Genomic DNA, 26,541 nt, shown 5'->3' with positions numbered 1-26,541 from the left:
GGGAAACTGGGGCATGTAGTGGCTAATGTACCACCACAGTAGTTGACATATACTGAATGTTTGCTCAGAAAAGCCCCTGTGCAAAGCCCTCTGCATTGAATCCTGACATCTCTATGAAGTGCGTGTTAAAATTAGCCCCATTTTGCAGATGAGAAAACTGAGGCTCAAAAAGCAGCCACCCAGGCAATGAGCAAAATTTGGAGCTGATAGAAAGTCTTCCACCCAGCCTCTGTCTTCTCCTTAGCACCTCCCACATCATAAGATGAGGCTGGCATCCCTACCTGGGCAACCAAGGGGACGCTGCCAGGTCCAGGTTTGAGATCCTCCCAGGGCTCCACTTTCTCTAGAAAAACAAGGTGGCCACAGGGCCTTGCTGGGAGCTAGGAGCTTATTCCTGCTTGCTCAAATCCCTATAATCAGTACAAATAAAAGAAGATGATGCCCTGCAGCCTACAAGCTCTGACCTCCCCAAATGTGCACCCACCAGCCACTCACCTGTTGCATGACCTTGGCCACAGACTGCATGTTTGTAAATGCAGACGAATTTTGAGGCCCTGCCACCCACAACTTTCTGAGCACCACATGTGCAGGGTAAGCATGTAGGCAAGAGGTGAAAACAATTCTAATTTCAATCAACTGGGAAATGGATAAACAAAAGGCAGTATATTCAAACAGTGGAATCATACTCAGCCATAAAAAGGAATGAACCTTGAAAGCATTATGCTAAGTAAAAGCAGTCTGACACAAAAGGCCACATATTGTATGATTCCACTTATATAAAATGTCCAGAATAGCCAGCCAAAGTCACAGAAAGTCAACTAGTGGTTGCCAGTGGCTAGAAGAATGGGATAACTGGGATTAGCTGAAAATGAGTGTGGAGGGGTTTTTTTTTTGGGGGGGGGGGCTATTAAGAATGTTCTAGAATTGGATAAGGATCAAATTTGCCAACATGGTCAATATACCAAAAGCCACTGAAATTATTAAAATGGAGTTTTGTGTTATATAAATTTTATAACAATAAAAAATTTTTTCCAAGGTTCCTGGGGCATAATTCCAGAATTAGGATCTAAACCCACCCTATCACACTGGGTTGTAATTGCAGAATATGGTACTCGTGCCCAGTCCCTTCCAGCTCAGGTCAGTGTGGTCTGGGGGCAAAGGCTGGGCACTGGCCACATGCTCTATCTTTGCTACACTCATTTGGGGTGCCCCAGGTGGGATCCTTCCTGCCGATCGCCTTGTCAGTTAGGAAAACCCATGTTTCACTCTGGTCTCGTGACTATTTCTCATCTGTATTCAAAGAAAGTGAGTTGGGGTGTCCTTCTTGCACCTGCCCCTGGCTCTCCAAGGTCTGAGGGTCTCCCTGACCTCCTTCCATCACATCCCATTAGACGGCACCTCAGTCCACTGGGATTGTTGATGGCTGGGAAGGGGGAAGCCATTCTGAGATGGAACACCTCCAGCCTGCCGCTGGAGCCCTGTCCTGGCCTCCTTCCTCAGTGCCAATATCCACCCCGATGTTACAGCTCCATGTCCCATGATCCTTTTGATTCTTGGCCTACTGAGACATGAATTCATTCACTCACTCATCCATTCATTTCACACCAACTTCAAGTCTCCCCGATGCCCATGCCCACTGCTCATCACTCTTTCACTTTTCTTCCCTTCCTTGGTTACTGAACATGCTCATATACCACTGTCACCTTGAGCCAGAGACCTTTAAAGGTTAAAGAGATTTTTAAGGTCCTCCAAATTAAAGTGAATATAGAAGCCTTGTCCTTAAACTTTTATATTTTGACAAATGTGTCATTGCACATATAAAGAAAACTTTAAACGCTGAAGGGAAAAATTAGAACAAAATTTCCAGCAAATTAGGGTTGATTTATATGCTGAGATGAATAGGCTGAACTCCTATTCATCCTTCAAAATCCCACCTAGACATAACCTGCTAGGGAAAGATTTCCCCAAGCCTCCTATATGGTGTTCATGATTCTCTCAGAGTATCTTCCATCCTTTGTACTATGGGTTATTGGGCTCATTCTCCTCACTTTTAACTTGTCTTTTTCCTTTATTCTCCCCTTTATAGACTAAGGTTCTGCAATGGCCTCAAGCCTAAGGCTGCAGGTGTCAGAGTGAAGCTACTGCCCAAAGGGTGGCCCAGGGGACAGCCAGAGCTATTAAAGGGCCTGAAACAGGGCTGGCGCTCACAGAAACCTTCAAGCCTCACCGCAAAGAGTTATCCAGCCAAGTGTCAATAGTGCTGAGGAGAGACATTCTGAGATGACCCAACTTAGACTAGGATCAACACACCAGTGCACACTCGTGCACACTCGTGCACACACACACACACACACACACACACACACACACACACACACACAAGCATCCAGACCTACACTCCCATTCCCTTTAGAATTTGCAGAGACCTACAGGACAAGGCAGGGGAGGAGTAAGCAAGCCCCGCCCACAAATGTACCACAGTCACCATTAACGTCATATTTATTGTTATTTAGCTGCTCAGGAAAACATATACAGGTATATACAATATGCATGAATACAGAAGACTGCACTTTACATATTTTTTTAAAAAAAGAAAGAAAAAAATAACACTCAATTTCATGAGCTATTGTCACAGTCTTCCAACCAAGCATTTCAGAAATGAATTTCTTTTAAGAGTCAAAAAAGATTACAGGATTGCCTAACACACAGCAGAGTTAAGTTTTCCTATTTTACATGTGCAATAACGTTTTCATTTTCTTTCCCGAAGAGTTTGTTATGCAGTACCAATTACCAGTGTTTGGAGTCTCGTGGGCTGGGTGTGTTTTTAATTTGCTTTTATTCTTTCCATTAAACCAAATTTAATGAAATAACATCCTTTTGCTTAAGGCTATTTTTAAAGCTGTTCCATTCTGGGGTCGCGGGGAGCGAGAAAGTTTTAAACATCAGGGGTTTCCGAGGTCGCTGAGACCATGAGCTGATGGCCAAGTGCTGATGGACTCGACACAGGGAAGTCAGACAGAAGTCGTGATGCTTGGCTCCCCGGCCCTAAGCAATGAAGGAGGAAATCATTCCTGTTTTTTAAAAAATCAAAGTGATGAAGCTCTCAAACTGCTGTACCTTGCGGAATCAGAGGGGGCGTGGATTTTTGCTAAGACTGGCTGATTCTCCTGCAGCTGATGTCAGTGGGGGAGAGGAACATCTCTCCCCTTTTCTCTCCTTTGGTGGGAGAACTTGGGAACTGAATGAGCTCACACCTTCTTCTGATAAATTCACACCGCCTGCTTTGGCCGGCCTTCTGCAGGCTTGGGGTCAGCCCCTGGTCAGACTGTACATGCAAGAACCTCGGACTGTCCAGACCCCGACCCGAGCCAAAAAGGCTGGGAGAAGGAAAGAAGGAGGGGGCTATGGAAAGAGCAAGAATTTTTCTGGATGCTCTTCACCCTTGGCTGAAAAGTTCTTTGAAATAAACAATGTGGGTGTTGTATGGTAAGCCCAAAGCCTTCAGGTCACTTGCTAAAAAAAAACCAGGTCTGCAAACTCTGGGGACCTGGGGGGGGGAGTGGGGAGAGAGGCTCAAAATGAGAATTTAGTAAAACATGGTTGTTAACAAAAACAAATAAAATATGGGTCACCGATTTGGGTGAAGTGGTATCAGTCACTTCCTGTCTGACCCACCCTGGAATCTCAATGGTCCCCATCCCCCCATAAGTTATTCAAGTCCTTTGTAGGCATCCACAGCACCCAAAGGTGTCTGATTTTGTCAATCCTGGGCCTTTGGTGACCACTGCTCTGGGAGGACCAGGTAACAGGCCTCGCTGGGACCAGGAGCCCTGCTCACCCAGCCATCCCTCATCGCTTCTCAAAGAAGTTATTTCTTCATGAGACACGTGGGACGTGGCTCTAATTTTGCAATAGAGTGAGATTAAATCAGAAGGGGGGAAGGAACATTCCAGAGTTCCAAAAACAAGGCCCAGGTATCAAAGTTATGAGTTCTATTCCCTGCCTCCTCCCCTCAGGCCCTCAGCAGTCTGCAAAACCCGGCAAAGAAATACTCCCAGGCTTGGAGTGGGGGGCTCAGTAAGCTGAGCCTGGGGCTCCCGTATCCCTTTTAGGGATGGAGAGTGGCCCAAGTTGGAGGTGGTGGAGTAGATGGGGAATAGGGACCGACTAGGAGAGATGAGGGAGATACACCCAGGCTGCCCCTTCCTCCCCAGGGATGCCTGGCTGGGGACAGCTGTCAGGAAAGGTCAAGGGCTAAGACTTGATCTGCCCCCCCAACTCCAGCACCCAAGACCCAGCAACCTGGCTGCAGCAGAGCTGGGGCCTGGAGCGCCCAAGCCCCAGGGATTCTGCAAGCTGAAAGGCCACGATCCCCCATGCAGACCAGGGCTGCTCAGCATAGCGTGAAAATCCAAAGCCTGGGCGTTTGTGGAGAGGCCCAGAAAAGGAGAGAAAACACCACTGTCAAACATACTGACTCCTTCCCACAGAGCGGGCTGGCCACGTCACCACCTCCATGGCAGAGAGAGGCAGCTTCCTGCAGAAGAGAGAGCTGGGGCTGACGGCTGGACGTGTGTTTGTAGGAAAGAAAATCTCTCTCTCTCTCTCTTTCTCTCTCTCTCTTTCTGTCCTCTCTCTCTCTCTCTTCTTAGGGAACAGACAAAACAAAATCCCAGGCGGAGTACCTAAGGGGGGCATTCATTGTTTGGCTCCTGCCTGACTGATGACAGTTGGATGTCAATATATAATATTGTGATGACAATTTGACTTTCACCCGGCAATATTCCAGAACTACTCTTCTCCAGGCTTTCCATTTTAATAAGCAGTGAACAAAGCAAAAGGAGAAAAAAAAAAGAAAAAGAAGGTGGGGGTACAGGGGAGGAACAAGAATAAAAAAGAATAAAAAAGGAAAGCAACTCTTGTCTTATTATGAAATAACAATACTTGGACATACAGCAGCATGGAAATAAAACAAAGAAAGAGATCATCTAAAAAACGTACGCCAAGATGACAGGAAAATGGGAATTATCTAGCAGGGAAAAGGCTTAAGCAAAAGTTTGCTAACTGCAGAAGGGTTAACACTGGTAACATACTGTGGCAGACAGAGTTTCTCTTTTAAAAAAATTTTTGAGGTTTTTTTTTTTTTTCCCTTTAAATTAACCCTTTCCGGTCCATATGCCACTAAGCAGGTACCAACCTAGAAAATAATTCATCCACTCAGCAATAGTGGCCCTTTTAAATGATCAGGGCATGGGGGGGACAGGGTGAGGGGAGAAAGGAGAGAGGGGGGAGGGAAGGGCCTGGTGGGGGAGGGGGCATTCTTGTCAATTCAAGTTAGGGCGGCCACGAATGTCCCGAATCTGTTGGAAATATCAGAGTGCAGGGACCGCCAGGTGGGCACGGAGGCTCGGGCCTTGGCATCGCCCACGTCGTCTGTGCAGTGGACAGACAGGCACTGCAAGTGGCTGCCAGGCTGGGCTGCTGAGGCCTTGTTCGCGGGGAGGTCATGGGCTGCGGAGAAAGAAGGAAAAGAGGGTGTTAGGCACGTGCTCAACACTGTTGAAAGGCCCTAACAGGGGGGAGGGGCAGAATGGGACAGGCACGAGAAGAGGGGCCGTGTCCATGCCCTCTTTTCCTGCCTAAAGGCATTCTGAAGAGATCTCGAGGTGTTTGGTTAGAATCCCTCTGCTGTTGCCTCTGATTTGGCCGTGAGACCTCAGCCAAGGGAAGGCCTCCTACTGGGTCACACAATTTTACATCCTTGGGAAATAGGAGAGTTGGGCATGATAAATGCAGGGTTTGCTCGTCTCTGATGAACAAGAGTTTCCAAAAGATTAACTGGACCTGAACAAAGTTGGGAAGGTTTCCTGGAGGAGAGGGATCTAAACTGGGCATTGAAGGGTGTGTAGGAGTTTATCAGGTACAATGAAAAGATAGCAGGAAAGATGGTCTGGGTCCAGACCACAGCCTATTCTCTTGTGAACTTCCAGAAAGATATTTGCTAAGGGTCTACTCTGTGCTGGAAACTTCCTTAAACAAGGTGCCAAATGGCTCAGAGCAATAAAGGCTAAAAGTCTGGATTCCCCCAGCCAGATCAATGCCCTCTGCTCATCCCCAACTACTGCATGAAGAGCTTTGGGTGATTAGGGTGAGGGAGTCTATTCCTCCCTGACTCCCTTAGTGAACAATTCCCTCAATTTCCATCTCACTCAGTCACACGGTACCAGAAAAACCACAGATCATAGTGATATCTGGGTCACACACACTTGAGGGAAGGTTGGTTGACAACCATTCACACCTTAGTATGAATTAGACTCAAAGAGAGCAAGATCTGGAAAAGTTCTGAGGCAGGGAAGGAATGGAGCAGTTGTTTTGCAGGAGTGCTAATTTACTTCTGCCTGGTGACCAATGGTTCTGTTCTGAGACCTATTATATGACAATGAATATTCTCATTATTCCCCTTTTATAGAGTCTGACTCTCAGAGAGGAGAGGTGACTTGCCCAAGGTCACACAGCCAGGAAGCGGCACAGTGAGTAGGTTTGAAGATGGGCTGATGGTGAATTCTGATTCAGTAGGTGTGAGAAATGCTAGAATTGGTGGTGGGGCACCCAGCTTGGGCCAAGAGAGCACACCCAGATACTGAACTCTAAAACCGGCCCGCCCTCCTCAGCACACTGTGCAGGCTCGGCTGGGGCCCTGTGCCAGGCAGGCGTAACCTCACCCATCTCGCCCTCTGGGATTAAGAGCCAGGCCTTCCTAGGGAGCAGAGAAAATCCTCCCAGAGGGATGGGCCCAGGCAGCCGAGGTCAGGCTATGACTAACTGGATTGGGGACACCCACCCTGGAGCCCCAGAGATGCTAGAAGGAGCTGGGGCTAGGGAGGAAGTTTCTCCCTCCCTTCTTCCCTCATATATTCAATCATTAAGCCTTTATTGAGTCCCTACCATGTGCGAGGTGTGGTGCCAGCCCTGCGGATCTAGCGGGAAACAAGGCAGACACTGTCTCCATCCTCCTCCCGAGGCGGCCAGGAGACAATGTCATAGCACAGTCATTTTGGAGTCACAGAATGGGGTGTGAATCTCAGGCCCATCACTGTGTGTCTAGGTGTCTGCCACTTTCCCTCTCTGAGCCTCAGTTCCTCATCCCTAACGTAGGGGCAATGGCATCTCCCCTGGGGCCTGCTCATGCCCTTGTATACAGAGATCCTCAGACAGGGCTCCTGGGACTGTTGTTAGTACCTGGGGAGGTCAGAAGGTGAGGGGTCCTTGCAGCCATCTAGAAGCCCCCAAGCTTCATTCCCCTCCTTGGCAATGGCCAGATGGACACGTTCCTGTCCATGAAATGGGACTCTTTGCCACATTTCACAGAAGGAGAAGCTATGGTTGTAAGCCTGCGCTTTCAAAGCTGTTTAACAGTGGTGGAGCTGGGATACTGCTAACACCACACCCAGGCTTCCTAGGGAGAGGGTGACCCAGAAGCCAGCGGCGTCGGATTCAGGGTCCCCTAGCACATAGTGAGCCTTGCAGTCTAGCAATGCTGACGCAGCCTCCACACCTCTGCTCATGAGCCCACAACTGCCTTGCTTCCCATGACACTCCACTGCGTCATACCCCCAAAAGGATTTTCGTTCTCAGTGTTGCAAGATCTGAACTGGCAGAAGGGGTGGCACCTGCCAGAGAGTGCAGTTCTGAAAGGGGCTCCTTACTTCACTTTACACACATTATCTCCAGGAGCCAACACAGCGATGCATAGGCCCATTTTGCGGACAGGAAACCGAGGCCTCTTGCCAATGTTTGCACAGCTAAAGAAAGACAAGACCCAGGCCCAAGCTCTTGCCACCCGCTTCTCGTGCTCTGTGGCTGCAGCACCCACAAGGGGAAGAGGCAACAGCATGTCCTGAGCTACAAGGAAGCTTAGGGACTCTTCTGGGACCTGGATTTGCTGAGTGATGGTTCCAGAATGACCAAAATGGTGAAATTTCCTAAAGATACTTTATTCCCGAGTTACAGACGACTCAGCGTGCCAACATCCAAGACAGATGCTCTTCTTATGCAGGGTGGATTTAATCAGCACACAGCTGAACACTTTCAGGTATTATCTAATCCATCTCCAAGCAAGCCCAGCAGCTGGGTGAGCCTTTTCCCCACTTTAGACGGGGCCCCTCGGGCTCAGAGTGGGCGAGGGGCTTGCCTGATGTCACAGAGCACGCGCGCAGGGTTCCCCAGAGCAAGAGAGTTTGGTATCCACAGGGAATATTTTAAAGAGAGAATATTATTCTTCAGTTCTTGACAACCCAAGCATGACCAAACTCATCCTCCTGCTGGATTCATTCCAGCTGGGGGGACCCAACACGCCCTGGGACGGCGGCTCCCCCAGGCTGCTGATAAGTCAGTCCTGCGGAAGCCGCCTCAAGTCAGGGCCTGCCCAGCTCCGGAGAGGCCTTCAGTCTCTGCTCCCAGGGCACAGGCACGCCAGCCCCCCACACCAGGACCCAGAGGTCAAACCGCCCCCTCGCCAAGCTCCCAGGATTGAGGGCAGACCCTGGAGTTACTCGGCGCTGGCACCGAGCAGACACCACAGAACCGATGGGTGTTGTCATGTCTTCCACTTGTTAGCTGTCAGCCTCCCCCATCAGACTGTGGCTGTGCGGGGGAGGGGCGGGCTTGCTACGTCCAGTGCAGCGCCCCGCACACAGCAGGCACTCAGTGGAGGCGTGTGCACTGGCTGAAGTCACCCCCATCCCCACTAGACAGATGGGAAGGCTGAGGTTCCCAGGGGCAGGCAGCTGCCCAGGGGTCACTTGGGGCCACGTTACCACCTCTGAGACCTGCCCTCTCCTTTCAGCCCAGGATTCCCAGCAGTGGGTCAGACCAAGGTGGACTCCTGGATCCCCCATACCGGGGCAGCTGGCACCCAACTGCAGAGCCTCAATTTCCTCATCTGTAACTTGGGGTGGGGATTCCTGGTGGGCCCTGTGCAGAGCAGCCTGGGGAGACCACTCAAGAGAAAAACCTGGAGGTGCTGTGAATGTATGTGGGAGGGGGGGTCAGTCCTCAAAATGTATCACCCCAACTCTACCTTCCCCTGTGCAAGCGGCACAGGGGCCGAGGTGAGGGGCTTCTCTGGTTCACAGGATGGAGTGTCTGCCCAGCAAGGAAGGACTTTGGAGTGATTTTTAAAGACACCCTCCTATTGGCCAGAAGAGACCTCAGTTGCCACACAGAGGGCAGAGGCTGGAGCTGGGATGCCCTGCTCTGTCTCCTGACAAAAACCCTCCCTGCACTGTCTTCACAGGCACAAGCTCTTGCTGATCCATCCAGCCCCTTTCTGACACCCCCTCCCTGGACACCACAGTTCCTTTTCTCAGTCATTTTCACCACTGACTTTATATCACACCGTGGAGGTACCGGCCACTTCCTGCTCACCTTGCTGCAATCATGAGACCCACTTCGAATCTTGTCTTCTGCGCTTCTCCCATCGGCTAGGGCGGCTAGGGCTACGGGGGACGGTAGCTTCCAGGAAAGGGAGGAGAGAACCACAAGCCAGTGCCAGAAAAGCGAGTGCGCGCAGAAGGAATGTGATTCCGTTTCTCTCCCAGGCTTCAGCACCGACAGCGACAGCGCCTGCCCTCTGTGGAGCGCAGGCTTTGCTCCCATCGTTGGGGCTCTCAGAACTTCAGTCCAAAAACATGGGGGTAATAATAGGACTGGCTGTCATGGACGCAGTTAGGGAGATTAAGTGAAATGATTCAGGTAAAGTGCAGTGCCAGCACGCTGCGGAGCACAGAGAGTGCCCCGGCCAATGCTGGGACCCTGGGTTGTTACTGACCAGCCCATGGGCCCAGTGGGGACCTGCAGGGCTGGCTCAGCAACCCTTTAGCTGGCCATGACTAGGGTGAAGAGAGAAAGGAAAAGACACACATTTGTTTACCAGGGGGCACCTCATTGTTCATTTCAATTCTGGAGATGCTGTCCACCGAGGGGGCCATGTTTTCTTCTTTCTTTTTTAAAGTCAGCAAAACAGGCTTTGTCACCAGCTCGCTCTGCATTTAATACTCCTGGGACTGGGTTCCAGTTTGGGTGAGCCACCTGCTCGGGCATGGTGAGCTCATGGTACAGCCCCCCCCCCCCACGGGTGAAGTGCTGCCTCTGTGGGGTTTCCAGCTACTGCTCTGTCCTCGAACCCTCAGAAAGGGGCCTTCTGCCTGGCCTCCTCCTGTCCCCTTCCCCCCAGACGGAGGGGTAGAGATGGTGGGAGTCAAAGGTGGGCTCCAGCTAGTGCCTAGGTCAAGGTTCCCTCAAGTGCCAGTCCAGGGTAGGGTGTGGCCTGGGCACAGTGTTAACGGTGGCTGTAAATGGAAACCTACTTCACAGGCTGTTGGAGGATTAAGTGAATAATGCGTGTGAAGACCTTCACACATGCCAAGCCCTCAGAAAGGTTACCTGCTCTCAGGACCATTACACTTACAGCGGGGGCTTTGGAGGCAGCCTCACCTACACTGCCACGTGGGTGGCAGCTCTGCGCTGTGGGACAGCTTCTTCATCGTCATGGGTGCCGGGGCCTGCCCCCCTCCCCCGCCCTCTGAGGTTGGGGGAGGGGTGGGGGTACAATTCCAGGCAGAGCAGGAGAATTAGAATTCCATGTGTATTTTTAACTCCGGGCTTATGTAAGGAGCAGTGTGGGCCCCAGAACACAATAGCGAATGACTCTCGCCCCACTCACCCTCACCGGATTCCGACAAAGGGAAATGTATTTTGGTTTTTCCTTTATTTGGACCTGACTGAGGGAGACACTGGTATTTGTGACAGCTGCCACTCCACTGGGGGCTGGGCTACTGGGCCTAGAAGCAGAGGCATGCCTGGGAGCCACAAGGCTGAGTCACTTCCTCTCAGCACCTCTGTCCTGCAGCCTGGGAGTCCCTCAGGTCCCCCAGACACAGCCCTGTCTCCCAGACTCTGGTCACTCTTACTGCCCATCTCCAGCAGAGGCTGAGCACGGCGCCCTGACAAGCCCTGGGCACTGAGTACCACTCTTCACTCTTTCCCATGCCCAGAGTCCAACCACCAGGGACGGAAGAGGCTGCCTCCAAAATCCACCCACTTCTATCCTGTCCTATTGTCCCCACCCTGGTCCAGACCCCCACTGTCTCTTGCCTGCAACAGTGGTATTGCTTCCACACTGGTCCCCAAGCCCATTTTCCCTCGTGAGCCATGTGAGCTTCCTGAAGCAGCAGCCGGAGCAGACCTTCTCCTGATTAAACCTTCCATGGCTCCTCAGTACCCCCAGCATTAAGTTCTTGGCTTTGCCAAACCTGGCCTGTTTCCCTCTTAGGCCCCTTAGTGTCTTCTCTCAGTGCCCCAGCTATACGGTCCCTCATAGGAGCCCTGATCCTTCCTATCTCCATACCTCTGGTCCTGATGTTTCTAGAACACCCTCCCCTCCTCATCCCTGCTGACTCCTACCATTTTATCTGGCTGTCATCCCTTCGTCAATGTTTCTCCAACTCTGAGGTATATATGTGACACCCCCCCCCCCCGGCTCTCAGGCGGCACCCCTGCCCCCAGCTGCCATAATGGTAATGAGACTGCTGGCCACTGCTTCACTGGCTGTAGGGAGATGCTAGCACATCTCACCCTGTCAGAGGGGAGCGCTAAGTTCAGGGACTCTCAGCCACAGGCTGCCAAAGATGGAGAACAACACGGGGGATCTTTGGAGTTAGACAACCAAGGTCCTTGTGTGGGTCCCTAGGACTATTTCCCAGCAGGCTGACCTCGGGCCAGCCAGGCTTCCTCTCTGAGCCTCAGCTGCCTTCCGCACTCTTCCCCACAGCATGGGGTACGGACAGCACGCAGAGCCTAGCTGAATCACCCCGGTTCTATCCTGCCAGGTGATGGTCACCAGCTATCGGTGTAGGAATAGAGTGTCTTGTCCAGCGGTAAGCAAAGTCACATGGCTTTTAAGACAGCACTGAGGCCCATCTTTAATAACCCACCACTGGGGGTGTGGTGGAACCAACCCCAGTGAAATTGGCCTCTACACCCACTGGAATCCTGCAGGGCCCCACAACCCCAAGGAGGACCCCACCCCGACTGCCTGTCCATGTTCTACCCCTGCGCCGTGTGGTAGGTGAGGACTCGCTGACTCTGGGTACAGGGGCAGGAACAGAAATCTAAGCTAGATGTCGGGGAGCACAAAGAGCGTCTACAAGCCACCAACCAAACAGAAAAACAGCAAACCCAAACCCCGCTCCTCTCTTCCCCCACACTCGGCAGCTCTGGGGAAGCCCCTGCTCTGTATTCAGAAGCCAAGATTCAAATCCCACCTCCGTCTGAATCTCAGCTCTACCAGCTCCATGACCTTGGGCAAAGTCAACTGCTGAGCCTCAGTTTCGCCACCTGTAGGAGGGGATCGACTGCCCCCTGGGAAGATGAGAGAAGCTTGGCCTGGACACCATGTGGTTCCCAGCCACTTCTCTGTCCCTGACACACAGTAGGTGCCTGGTTAAGATCTGTTACGTATTTTAATAAATGACTCACACTCCATCCCAGCTCTTCACCTGCCAGCTGATTGGTCACTCCCCCGCTGCAGGCCTATCTGGTTCTCTCCAACAGGGCTGTTGGTGGATAGCTGTACAACCCCCCTGACTATCTCTATCCCTTTGGGGCAATGAGATTTCACATTTGATGTAGACAGGAGGTTGGGGCCGTGCCAAAGCGAGGGACACTCAGACTCCTTACCTTGTATCTGCATCCCCCGTCCCTTATCTGCCCTCCCATCAACTTCTAGCAGTGGTGTCACTGTGGCAACTGAGAAACAGCAAAAGGAAGCTGACTACGTCTCTCCGCCTGTCAGCTCCAGGGATGTCACAGTGAACAGTGACCTTGGGCTTCCGATGGGCCAGGCTTTGTTTGATCTCATTAGATCACTCCAACACCCAGGGAGAGAGCACCCAACACTCCAGCCCATTTTACAGGAGACTAAACTGAGGTTCAGGGAGGGATCTCAGTCCACGTCCACAGTCACTGGTCCACAGTCACAGAGCTGGCCAGTGGCAGAGTCAGGGTCACTACCGGGTTTGTCTGGAGCCAAAGTGTGTGGTTTTATCAAAGTCACATGAAAAAGGAAAACGTCACAGGCCAAGGTGGTAGGTCCTCTCTCCCCGTTCTCTCTTTCCATCTCTCTCTTGTCCCCATTCCCCACCTTTTCTCAACCTATCTTTCTTTTGTTCTCTCTCTGTCTCTCTTTACATCTCTTGCCCTCTCCCTTCTTCTCTTACCCTCTCTCTGAGATCAATACTTTAACTTTTTGGAAAGGGTCCTGATGCTCACCAATGGGACAAAAACGACCCAGGTGACAGAGTAACCAAGGACAAAACCCAAGGTCTATTCAACGCTTTCTTCGTAGACGCTGCCTGAGAGGTTGCACATCAGGCCCACTGATGGGGGACAGCATGCAGCATGCATGGGGACTCTGGAGGGCAGGGAAGGCCCCCATCAATGATCAGAAGGCCCCTACCAGGGTGAAGAAAGAGTCTCCTGCCAGCCACTGGGGCAGCTCCGCCTGCAAGAGGCTCAGCCAGGCCCTGGAAGCCTTCAGAAATTAATTGGAGTTGACTTGGCTGAGGGCGGCTGTCATTTAGATTGAGAACTGGCGGAGGGCTCCACTGAGGCGAAGCAGCAAGGGCATCTTCGGAACCAGGCTGCCGAGAGCTGGGGGCCAGACTGGGGATGTGGTGGGGGATGTGAACTCTGAGCACTTCCTCATCCCTGAAAGGAGGGGACACGCAAGGTGGCACATGAGGTCTAGAGTCCACAGGCGGACAGGGCAGGCCCTTCATCCCAGCCTCGCGGTGCCTCCAGCCACATGACCAGTGACCTGTGACAGATGCACCCCTGTGCACCCCTAGGCCACTCCTGGCCTGCCTGCTGCTGAGATGTGACAGACTGGCGGGGGGGGGGGGGGAGGCTATGGAGCGACCCCTCAACCTGCATCTTCCTTCAACAGGGTCCACAGAGGTGCCTGTGCAGAGAGCATTGGATAGCGAGTCCAGAGAACCAGGTTTCAGCCTCAGTTCTGGGAATGTTAACTTTTCCAAACCTCAGTTTTCTCATCTATATAATGGGTATGAAGACAGTATAAGTCTCAAAGGGCCACTGGTAGGGTCCAGTGATAACACAGCAAAGCATGTAGCACCCTTCCAGGTACAAAGGACACCCCAAGAAATAGACCAGTATGATTCTTGTATTTGCGATTCTCTCCACCCTGTCTCCAGCATGGCCCCGTGCACTCTGTGTTTTCTCACCTTCTCACCCACAATTCACCCCCACAGCATTGGACCCAATGCTGGGGAACCCTGGAAGAATTGTCCCTTTCTGAACCCCAGGATCCTCACCTACACACCAGGGACAACCTAACACCAGGGCCAACACCTCACAGAGCTCCCTGCACTCTGCCTGTCATGCAGTAAGCCACTCAACAATTATTTTTATAAAATGAGACAAATATACACCCACATTTCTATAGAATTAGAACCTCCTTGCTTTCGACCCACTGGAGAAAAGACCAGACTCAGTGACAAGTCTGAATTTTAAAAATTAAGTTTGGAAGTGCCGATGCTTTGGGTGGAAGTTCTCGGGGACACGTGCCCTGCTCACCCATCCACGGGTCTGCATGAGCTTTGTGATCTTTTCGTGTGGGAGTCAGCAGGGCTGCACGCGGTCTGCTTACGGGGGCAAGTTCCCAAGCTCTGCTGTGAATTCAAGGAAGGGCTTTGCAGGGGATCAGTTGTGCTCTTTGGAAATGAGTTCCATTATTCTTGCCTTGCAAACAGGGGGATGAAATGCCTGGTACCCTGGGAATGCTTAGTATCCAGTTAACATCATTATTTCCCCAAACTTGGGCCTGCGGCAGCCTCTGAATCAATAGGCTAAGACATTACACCCAGATGTGTGTCCCTGGTGGTGTGCTGGGCTCTCAGAGGTGACCCTAACACAGAGCTCCCAGCCTAGCAAAAAAATATTCCAGTAAACACCTAACTGCACATCACAGCATAACTACCAACAGAGCACAAGGCTGCCCTGTGTCATGGGACCCAGGGGACAGGTGGGGTCCCAGGAAGAATGTGCAAAGTAGAAGACATGTGAGGGGGACTTTAGGATGGGTACAAAGCTTTTCAGGGAGAGCAGCCAGAGTGAGGGATCTAAAAGCCAGTGTAACTATTTTGGAAGATCAAGAAGCCAGCCCAGGGACCCTGATTTGGGGCCAAAGGGGACACAGAGGAAAATGAGGCTGCAAAGCTCAAATGGATTCAGTCATGGAAGACTGAAGACCCCAGAGAGGAGTTTGGCTTTGTTCCTCTGAGCAAAGGGGAGCCAAGGGACGCTTTTGAGCAGAGGTGGTACCTCAAGAAACTCAAAGTTAGTAAGAGGCTTGCTTGCACCTTATGCATTCCTGCTTTGGGCAGGACACCTGACTTTGAAACACACTCCCTCATTGGAGACACAAGATCCCTTGTGCTCTCCATCTAAGCAAGTAGGGAGATCAGAGTTCCACCCTCATGCAAATGGGACTATGAACTCTACTCACTGGGCCAGCCATTCCTCCCTGGCAACTCCTGTGTCAGATGCCTGTTGCTTGGGCCGCCAAGAAAACTGAGTCAGAGGCTTATAGCTTGGGTCCTAAAATCAGCACTGCGAGTGGTGGCCCTTGCAAGGGACTCCATCTCTCTGAGCCTCCACATCCCTGTTCCCCCCCTACCACCTCAAACCCCAACTCCTACACAATGACATCACCATCAGGCCCTGTACATTAACATCAACAACTCCTCTTTGAGGCTACAGATGGGGAAACCAAGGCACAAAGAAGAACAGAGAAGCATCCCAGGTCATCCAACAGTGAACAGAATGGTTGGGGGCAGGTCATTTGATCTCTCTGCATCCTGGTTTCCCCTTCTGTGAAATGATACCATACACCTACCAGAAAGGGCTGGGAGAATGACACGCGATAGCACTAACAGTAATGGGTGACAGTGAGAGTTAATGCCTATCATTCTTCTAAACTCTTTAATTCCTCACAGAAGCTTTTCCTCACGGAAAACTTCTATTCTCTTAGCCCCACTGCACAGAAGAAGGACCTGCCAGGGTCAGCAAGCTACTGTCCCAAGGTCAAATCTGGCCCACCATCAATGTTTATAAATAAAGTTTTATTGGAACACAGCCATGCTCATAAGTTTACATTTTGTCTATGGCTGTTTCCACACTACAGTGACAGGGCTGAGTAGTGTGACAGAGATCATATAATCCCCAAGCCTAAAATATTTACTATCTAGTCCTTTATAGTTTGCCTAAACCTGAGGCTTAGAAAGGTCACATCACTTGTCCAAGTTCACACAAGTAGGAAGAAGCAGCCAGGAACCCACTAGGTACTCAATACATGCCCCCTTAGAAATGTGTTTGCATATAGACAACACCGATGATCTGTGAACACTAACACTGTGACCCTTAGGGAATCAGAAATGTCCTGCCCATGCACTGTGGCCCTGGTCTTCCTTCTCCAAATACAGCAGAAACCTCCTGCCTTTCTACTTAAAAATCATGAAAACATTGGTTGGGGAGTGAGAGGGTTGTTGCAAAAAAAAGAAAGAAAGAAAAAAAGAAATATCATTCCAGAATGTGTCCACAAATGCAGCAAAAGGGAAGAAAGGTGAGTTGTCCAAGAAAGAACAAGTCAGTTCCGTGAGGCCAAAGGAGATGGGTACCCCCAGAGCTCACTCCTTGTGACCTCACTCGGCCTGGGGTTGGGGAAGGACAGAGTGATGGGCAAAATGGATGGTGACAGGCCAGGCAAACAAGGTCAGAGTAGATGGAACATCCTCCCCGGAGCTGTCCCAAGGCCTCCCTGGAGCTGTCCCAGGGCCTTTTCACTCGCTGATCTCATTTATCCCCTCAACACCCCTATGCGGGCCCATGCCACACAGTTAGAAAATGGAGAGCCAGGATTCGAACCTCGTCCGTATGAATCCAAAGCTGGTATCTTCTTAATCACCCAATAGCCTCTGCCTGGCCTGGGGGAGAGGGATGGGTGGGGCAGTGGAAGCTAGTCTGAGCTTGGAAGGAGCTATTGGTCACTCGCATCAAAAAGATAAGGAACAGAGCCCCAGGGTTGCCAGGTAACTGACAAACTCAGCCTCAGCCCCCACCTCCCAAGGGTTCCGGTAGGTCCAGCTTCATTGAAGAGAAGTGTGCCTGCCACAGAAAATCCTCCACTTGCTTTCCCTCCAGGCTGGGCTCTCCTCCCCTACTCCAGGAAACTGAGGCCCAGCTTTGCCAGAAACTGGCTGTGTGACTTCAGGTTCATTACCTGCCCTCTCTGAGCTGCCATCAACTTTGTAAACAGCAGGAGTCCCAGCTGCCAGGCCTGCAACTCTGACCTAAAGATGCCACCCAGGTTGGTGTTTCCCACCCCAAATTATGTTGGGAACTAATAGGAAATGTTGGCTAATCTGTACCTTGGGGGTAGGAGAGGGTATTGGTTCTGCCCTAAATGCTCCTGGTGGGCCTGCAACCCCCAGGAGTACATCTCTGGGGCTGACCTGGAAAGGTAGGGTGTGGGCTCTGAGGGGAAGGCAGGCAGTGTAGGAAGAGATGGGCACGGGGGGGGGGGGGGGAATAAGTGACTAAATCGACCCTGGCCTCACCTTCTGTCAAATTTTCCCCAGGACAGGCGACACGACACATTTCACAACGCCCACTCGCCACGTTTTAGAAGGATCTTCTGGATTTGGCCTGTGTCTCAGGTATGGAAAAGCAGGGTTAAGACCCAGTGTCTCTCGTCCTATGGCAGAGATCACAGCCTTTGTCCCTGTGGTCCTCTGAGGAAGACCTGGACCCTAGAAGGACAGGGCTGGCTGGTGCTATACACTGGAGAAACTGAGGCCAGAGAAGGGTCATCAGGGGCAGAAGTATGACCAGATCAGAGGATCAGCGCCTGCTTGCTCAAGCCAGCCCTCCCCTCGTTCAGAAGGACTGACGGTGGAGTTTGCAGTATGCTGCCGTCGCCAATGATAGCAGCATTACTCCTGCTGGCTCTCCCTGCCTGCTGGACCCACACTGTCACTTCTTCCTCCACCTGGTCTTCCACATCCTCCTCCCTCAGCTAGGTCTCCCCAAACCCCTCAATACTGTCACGCCTGGTGCTAGCCCCAACTTCTCTGATTGTCCCATTCTCTGCACAGCTTCTAGAATGTGAGTTCCATGGAATTGGGGTCCTCATCTCTCCTATTCACCACTGTGGGGCCGACCCCTGACACACAGTAAAGCCCTCAACCAGTATATGCCAACTGCATCAATTCCTGGGGGCAAGAACAAACACTAAAAAAATCACAACAGGAAAGATTCAGACCACATCACCTGGACCTCCAGGCCGACCTGACTAGGGGCTTGTCAAGGCTTCCTGGGACCAATGAAACAAGACTTCATGAGGACCTTTGCTCACTGTCGGTCCTCAAAGTTTCCTGAGAGCAGCCACATCCTCTCACAGACCATTGGGAAACGGAGGAATCACAGCCACTTACCCTCTAGTCTAGAACCACAACCCAACCAACAGACTCTGTTCAAAGTTTTGAAGTTAGAATTCTCCCAGTTTATTTCAGACCCTGCCACTGTGTGAAGGAAGCTTCAGGTGTCTTTAATGGAGAGAAAAACTCGGGGTGGGGGGAGGTCAGCTGACTCACTCCAGCAATTTCCTTCTGCCCAAGGATGATGAACCAGGGAAGCTCCTGTCCCATCCAACACCCCCACCCAGCACACGGTTCCTGCCTAGTGACCCCAAGACTGAGCCCACCGGGACGACCTCTGAGCTGAGTTTTAAGTCAATACCAGGCATGACAATCAGTTAAACTGCCCTCCAACACTCTGACACCATCTCTTTTTTTCTGCTTTTCCAGGGAAGGGAACCACATCCCAGCCACTGTTCTAAACGTTTCGTGAGTCCCATCGCGTCAGAACCTCCTGATAACCTTCAGAGGGAGGGGCTGTTGTTGCTTTTTCTTTCTCCTTAAGTGTTTGCCATTGCATTTTTGTTTGGATGGTTGTATGTACGCATGTTATTCCTTTTTAAAGGATGCAGAAACAGGTTCAGAGAGGGAGAGTGACCTGCCCAACACCACACAGCTAGTGAGCGACCCAGGCAGGGTGAAGCCAAGTCGGTTTCCAAAAGCCCTTCTACTTTGGCAGTATATCAGGAGAGGGAGGGACAGGGGTTGCAGAAAGAGAGAGAAAAGGGGGGAAGGAAAAAACAGAAAGTGATTCCTACTCTCCTAAAGGTGGTCACCTTGTCTCCCCTCTGGGCCCCCCCACTCGGCCTCTGAAAACACCCGCCTTTTTCATGGGGTGCCACAGGGTGAGGAGAAACTGGCATAAATGTTGTCTCATGGGGGCATCTGATCCAGGCCAGGCCTTGCCCACTGCAGGGTCTGAGCCCTGGGGAACCAGGCCCCCTGGGGCAGCAAGCTGTGCAGTAGGGGAGACGCATTGAAATGCCTGTGCAGAGCTCACCCACCTGAGAAGAGGTGGCTTCCAGCTGCCTGGGGACAGCGCTACAGAGCGGTGAAGTGGGTCTGTTGCTAAGCAACACGTTCACCCAACAACTCGCCCAGAGTTCCTGGCATGCTTGGGGTATAACAAATTGATAATCTTGGGGGACCTATAAACTCAGGAGGCTCTGTGACTCTAGGACTGGACTGTCCAATAGGGCACCACTAGTCACATGTGGCTTTTCAAATTTAAATTTAAAATGAAATAAAATCTAAAAATCAATTCCTCACACACAACTAACCACATTTCAAGTGTCCAACAACTGTCTGTGGCTAGTGGTTACTTACTGTCCCAAGACAGTACAGATACAGGACAACACTGCAGAAAGTTCTATTAGTCAACGCTGGTCTACAATTATAACCTACCAAGTCCCTCCCGGTCTGCATGTGTTCTCACTAAAGGCAAGCCCTAACATTTTTCAAATAAGAAAGTTCCACAGAATAAGGTAAATTTTGACCTGGAGGAGCCACCAGGATCATCTTTGTTAGGCTTATCAACCACCTGGGACTCCCACCAAAACTTAATTCCTCTGGAGCCTACGGCAGACATTGCTTATTGACTGCAGCACTGCCTCGCATGGGACCCTGGACGTAGTCTCAGAGCCTTTCTCAATACAGTGCTCCAGGCAGCCAGAACTGATCCATCCAGATTAGCACTTGACAGTGAATCTGTAAATCTGACCCAGTCCAATCACAGAGAGGAAGAACCTGAGGCCCAGTGAAATAACATGACTTGATGAGTCTAGGCCAGGCCAGGATTAAAACTCGTGTCTCCTGCCTCTTATTCTCCCATCACATCTCCACTATTAAAGGAGATAGTCAAAGTTCCTAAAAAAAAAAAAAAGAGGCCTGGATATGCAGTGATGGAAGACTAAGAAGAATGATAATAATAGTAATGATAATAACAACCACACCTATCTATTGAACACCTGCTATGTGGCCAGCCCCAAGCCTCAGTTTTTACCAGTATCTTCCTTTATTCTTATGACAACCTACAGTGTATGTTTTAGTGTCCCTGTTTTCCTAATAATGAGTAAAGGGAAATTCAAAGGCCCAAGGGGACCCACCCAAGATCACAGAGTCACTAAGTGGCAATCATAACCTGATATTGATAACTGGCGTTTAGAGCACGCAGCACCGACCACTCAGGATGTCACAGTCCTCACTCCAACCCAGGAACACACTCCTTAGCCTCATGCTACAGGACTCTCCCCCAAGTCCTCTCTGGCCAGCACAGTGGACAGATCCCACAATCCTTTGCCACAGGTGGAGATAATGTTGGTTGGGAACAACTTAGCTTTCAGAATCACTGAAAGGAGGATGGGGAGAGTCTCATCACTGCTCAGTCGGTCCTCAGAGGCAGAGACTCCGGGAGACAGACAGGGGTTTGAAAGGCAGCCATTTCCAGGTGAAAAAACGGAGGCTCAGGGAAGAGAGAACTCTGGCTCCCAGGCAGCAAGCTTTCTGACACATAAGTGGCCAGAGGAGACCCTGGGTCCCTCGCAGAGAGGTGCTGGGCCAGGCAGAGTACCCTGTGGATTCTGATCCCACCTCTGCCTTTTCCCAGCTGTACGATCTGGGAACAAGGCACTTTCCCTCTCTGGGTCCCAGTCTCCCTGCAATGGAGGTGATAGTTCCTGCCTTGAACAGTGAACACATACCAAAAAATGTACAGATAAAGAGTAAAAAGGGGTGATTATCACCATCCCCCGAAGTTCACATGACAAACCCATTTCTAACTTACTCTTAAGTATACCAGTAAAAGGTAGTTCAAGTCCAGAAAACAATCACAGTTGTCTGCTCCATTTACTGAGCAGTTTCTCTGTGCCAGGCACTGCGCTAAGCACATCCCACAAATGAATTTGAGTGTTGATAAACTACAGCCTACCACCTGAGTTTTGTTTCATGGTTTTTTGTTTGTTTTGTATTCTGTGAGCTAAGAATTTTATTTTTTTTTACCTATTTCAATGGTTGAAAAGAAATCAAAAGACTATCTCATGACAAGAAAATATGAAATCCAAATGCCAGGGTCCATAAAGTTTTAGCCAAACACAGCCAGACCCATTCATTTGTACATTGTACGAGCTTTTCCATGACAAGGGCAGGGTTAGATAACTGTGGCAGAGACCTACCTGATGGCATGAAAACCAGAAATATTTATCACCTGATCCTTTACAGACAAAGTTTTCTGACCTCAGCATTAACTCACATGACCAAAGTTATCCCCATTTTACAGATGAGGAAAACTGAGGCTCCGAGAAATGAGGTGATTTGGCCAACAATCTCACAGCTAGGAAATGGTGTTGCTGGGGCTTGAACAGTAAGGAGAAAACAGTAAACCTTGGATTCCATTTCTGGAGGTCCACTTTAGGGATATTCCAGAGAGGTTGCGGGATAAGACACATGTCAGACCGCCTGCTGGAAAAACCAAGCCCAGTATTATAGCCGAGTTTCCTCAGACATAAGAAGGACAGTGGAGAGGGGCCGTGTACTACCTCTCACCTGGCCCTCCCCAGCGCTCTCTGCCTTAGGGAGAAATCACTGCTGTGGACTTAAGTTCTGGTGATGGCGACAGTCACGGGGCAGCTCAGACCCGGCTGCCCACAGGCCCAGCACCAGGCCCAGTGAACACCAACTCGGTCCACTCTCACCCTACTGCTTTGCTACCTCTTTTTTTTTTTTTTTTTTTTTTTTTTTCATTTTTTCTGAAGCTGGAAACAGGGAGAGACAGTCAGACAGACTCCCGCATGCGCCCGACCGGGATCCACCCGGCATGCCCACCAGGGGCGAAGCTCTGCCCACCAGGGGGCGATGCTCTGCCCATCCTGGGCATCGCCATGTTGCGACCAGAGCCACTCTAGCGCCTGAGGCAGAGGCCACAGAGCCATGCCCAGCGCCCGGGCCATCTTTGCTCCAATGGAGCCTTGGCTGCGGGAGGGGAAGAGAGAGACAGAGAGGAAAGCGCGGCGGAGGGGTGGAGAAGCAAATGGGTGCTTCTCCTGTGTGCCCTGGCCGGGAATCGAACCCGGGTCCTCCGCACGCTAGGCTGACGCTCTACCGCTGAGCCAACCGGCCAGGGCTTTGCTTTGCTACCTCTTGATAGAGAAATTGCCCAAGACTAATTGCAAGTAATGTTTAATTTTATCAGGGATAATTACATGAAATTAAGTCAGCTTTTACCTGGAAGCACTTTATTACCTCTGGCTTTCATGAGGGAGCTGGGGTGAAAATCGAGGCACGCGGGAACAACTGGGGGTGGGGAGGGAGAGAGGGCGCTGAGATTTGGGCTGAATGGGCCACGGGTGAAACACAGTGGTCAGTAATTGTAACAGCTGGCACTTAAATAAGCAGCAACAGTGCGTTTGTTCAAAATGCTACATGGCATGATATCACTTAACCTCAAACAACCCTGCAGGTGGACATGTTAGACACCCTCCACCCCATTTATAGAAGAGGCCACTGGGTCCCAAAAGGTCAAGAACAGATGTTTATATTATAGTCATCAAGGAAAGAACTAGACTCCGGAGAAAGCCCTGCTTGGCCACTTCCTAGCTGTGTGACCTTGGACAAGGCCAGTTTACTTCTTGGGTCTCAGTTTCTCTATCTGTCAAATGGGAACAGAATAGTAAACTGCCCCAATCGTTTTGAGGAGTCAGTAAGATAGCACAGATGGCATGCTCGCATAGTGTTTGGCACTCAGCAAGCGCTCAATGGGTGCTGATATCACTATATCATCATTGTCGCTGTTGTTATACTATCATCATCATCATCATCATCAACAGTGCTATGTGAGGCTGGGCCTCCTGCCTCCACTGGGCCCAGTTTAAGACTAGGGTTGGGGACAGTCAGGAAAAGAACAAAGGAGGCCCCACACACAGAATCTCTTAGCCAAAAAGTACAAATGAGGCCCTGAACAGACGGGGAAACCCAGGCCACCCCTCCCCAGGCTCCAGCCCCCCTCCACCCAGCCCTCCAGGGGCCCCATTTGGGGGCACAGGCTCCTCCAGAGCAGCGGGAAGGAAAGGGGGCCCATCTCCCACAGCTGCTGCTGTTGCCAGCCTCCCGAGGCCCAAGGAGGTTGGAGCTGCTCCGAAAGGCAGCCGGGCGCCCGGGGTTCATTCAGCTGTTTTCGGGTGGCTCCAGTGAGTTCATTTTACTGCGGCAGAATATTAAACAGCTCCTAGGGAAACAGATGCTGGGCTTTGCTTTCAGAGGGAGGGAGGAAGGGAGGCCACAGGCCTGCAAGGGGAGAATGCAACTTCCGCTTCAGGCAGCTCCAAAGACCTGTCCAGGCTCAGCTCAGCCTGAGTCACTGTCACAGTGACAGGTGACCAGGGACCAAGAATATGGCCTCATCCTATGGGAGCCCAGGCTGGCACCTTGAACGCCTCATTTCACGTACTCCAAACAGCCACCCCGGCAAGGGAGGAAGTCTACAAACCCCATTCTAGAGGCAAAGAAACTGAGGGTACAGAGTAGAACATGACTCCCCCAGTGCCGCACAATTAAAAAGGACGCCATGATTGAAAAGCCAGAACCCCAAACATCACTTCGGTCTTTTTATCTACATGACTGTCTCTCACCAGCCGCACGGAGCCCCTTCCTAGGCAGACACCAGCGCAGACCTGGAGCTGCCAGGTGCCAGACCTGCCATGCACTGGGCTCTCCCTCCGCTCTGCAGAGGAACGATCCTACTTCCTATTATTCTAATAATAATCCCCGACATCTGAGCAGCTTGCCTGGAGGCTGCAAAACACGTCTGGGTATATGGCTTCTCCTAAGCATCACCGTAGCTTCCCCATTCCATATGGGGAAACTGAGGCTCAGCCAGCAGGGTGGTTCCCAAAGCCGCTGCCCAGTCAAGGACAAGGCCAGGAAGCAAACCCTCCTCTGCTCCCTGCCATGGATTCCAGATGTGGACTCATCTATTTCCAACTGAGAAAACGGGCACGTCCTCTATTCCACTGGAGCACAGAGAGGTGAGGTGACCTGCCCAGAGTCACACAGCCCTGGTTCTGAGGTCAAGCCCTTCCTGCTCTCGCTGACTCCCCCTGAGAACACTCATACTCCTGGCTATCCAGGGAGGCACCAATCATATCCTGGGGCTTTTTTCCTTTGGGACTTCACTGGGGCCTACATTTTTTCCTCCATGATTAGGAATGAATAATAATAGTAATAATAATAATAACAGTTAATGTGTACTGACACTTACCAGGTATGAGTCAATAATCATATAAGTCTTTATATGTAAGAATGGTGCAACCTCTCTCCATAGAACCCACGAGGAGGACACTGCCATTATCCTCTCTTCACAGATGAGGAAACTGAGGCTCGAAGGTAACATTTGTGAGCATTACCATGTAGGCCCCATGTCCTGGGGGCAGCTCAGCCAGGGGCGGACCTGAGCCACTGGAAGAGCAGGCGCCACGCCCGCCAGACAAACCCGGACACTGGCACATTTTCCTCAGCCCCATTTCACAGACCATCATCTCGCCATTGCCCTTGGGTGACCCCACGGAGGAAAGAGACCTGGTGGACACGAGCTCCATACTGCCTCTCCCGTTTCCATGGACTGGAGGCATCTCCAGGGGAAGGGGCAGGTGGACCAGTGGGCAGAAAGATGGAGGGGTAGATCTAGTTTTCCCACCTGCCATCAGCCACACACACAGTCAGGTCCTTCCCCTCTCTGCACCTCACCCACCTCATCTGCAAAATGGGTCAACAGAAGCAGCTGCTTCCCAGGGGCGTGAGGACGCCATGGATGAGTCATGTTTGGCTCTCAAACTGGCCCCCTGCCCCTCTGATGACTGCAGAGTGGTAGAAGGGGTCCAAATGCCATCAAGTCAGGCCTCTCCTCTTGCTCTAGGGGCTTCTGGTGCTCAAGAATCGAGGGCTCGGAACAGGGAGACTGGGCCCCCATCTCACCCTACCTGCTATCAGCTGGGATTCAGCACTTCACCACACCTCCTGGGCCTTGGTTTCCCCATCTGTGAAGCGGAATGTCTCCTGGGATGTTGATGGGACAGAAGCAGTGACCGTGGCCTGGCCAAACGGCTGGCCTCTAAGCCCATTCCCAGCACACCCTAGGCACTCAGACATGCTGCTGGTACCACAAATCCAACCTGACATTCTTCTCGGGGAGGCTGCTGGGACTGCCCCACCCCATCCCACCCCCACCACACAAGTGGTTTCTAACCTACAACCCTAAAAAAGGAGTCCTGGCGACAAAATCCCCGAACTCCAGTGAAGAAAGGAAGAAGTGCCCAGAACCCAGAAGAGGGCTGGGCTCCAAGGGGTTAAGCTCAGTTCTGATTTCTCCGAAAGGCAAAGACAGCAGCTGAGGCCGCCCCCCTGCTCCCTGCTGCCTGAAGCCTGACCCCTGACATTTCCACTCCCAGCCGCACTTGCATTTAAAAAAGGGAAGAAAAAAAATTTAACCATCTACAGAGACAAACAGGTTGAGTAGAAGTGGGGAGTGGCAAAGAAAGGGGGTGTGTGTGCAGATTTCCTTTAGCAAAGTTCAGTTCACTGCCCCCCAAAAAAAATTTTTTTTAAAGACAGACCTAGAAGGGAGGTGGCAGGGGACCAGGAGAAGGAAAGGTGCAGACAAGTCCTCCAGAATCACCAGGCACTGCTAAATTTTCTGATTAATTAACCCTGAAAGGGGCCCCTCTCCCAGCCCTTCCTGGGGGAGGTTCTGGCTGGCAGTGCCCCCCGTTTGCAGAGAGGGGCGGCCTTTCTGGGGGAATTCATTTAGAGGTCCCAGGGGGAACCCAATCCCCTCTCGAGGCCTCGCTGTAGTTAAAGCCGAGGATGATAAGGAATTTATCAAATGAGATTTACACAGGGAAACCCTAATTAAGAGGTTAGTCTCCAGTTTAATTGCCTTCAAACCTAGGCAGGCCAGCCCAGGCAGATGGATTTTCAGTCTGACCTCATTAAAATATAA

The 26,541-nt window shown here is 51.2% G+C and overlaps 1 protein-coding gene across 1 annotated transcript in view; it reads right to left on the bottom strand.

Moving 5' to 3' along the window:
* Positions 1-2,493: 2,493 nt before the first annotated feature.
* The window catches only part of MN1 (MN1 proto-oncogene, transcriptional regulator), a 47,951-nt gene continuing 23,903 nt past the window's right edge, over positions 2,494-26,541 (bottom strand). Inside the window, exon 2 of the mRNA XM_066370602.1 lies at positions 2,494-5,511. Coding sequence (XP_066226699.1) covers positions 5,330-5,511 — 182 coding nt within the window. The 3' untranslated portion in view covers positions 2,494-5,329. The remainder of the gene's footprint in view (positions 5,512-26,541) is intronic.

The sequence above is a fragment of the Saccopteryx leptura genome, chromosome 2 (genome assembly GCF_036850995.1).
Source record: "Saccopteryx leptura isolate mSacLep1 chromosome 2, mSacLep1_pri_phased_curated, whole genome shotgun sequence".
Taxonomy (NCBI): Eukaryota; Metazoa; Chordata; class Mammalia; order Chiroptera; family Emballonuridae; genus Saccopteryx; species Saccopteryx leptura.
Note: the sequence above shows the minus strand (reverse complement) of the source record. Positions and strands in the feature narration are given on the sequence as shown.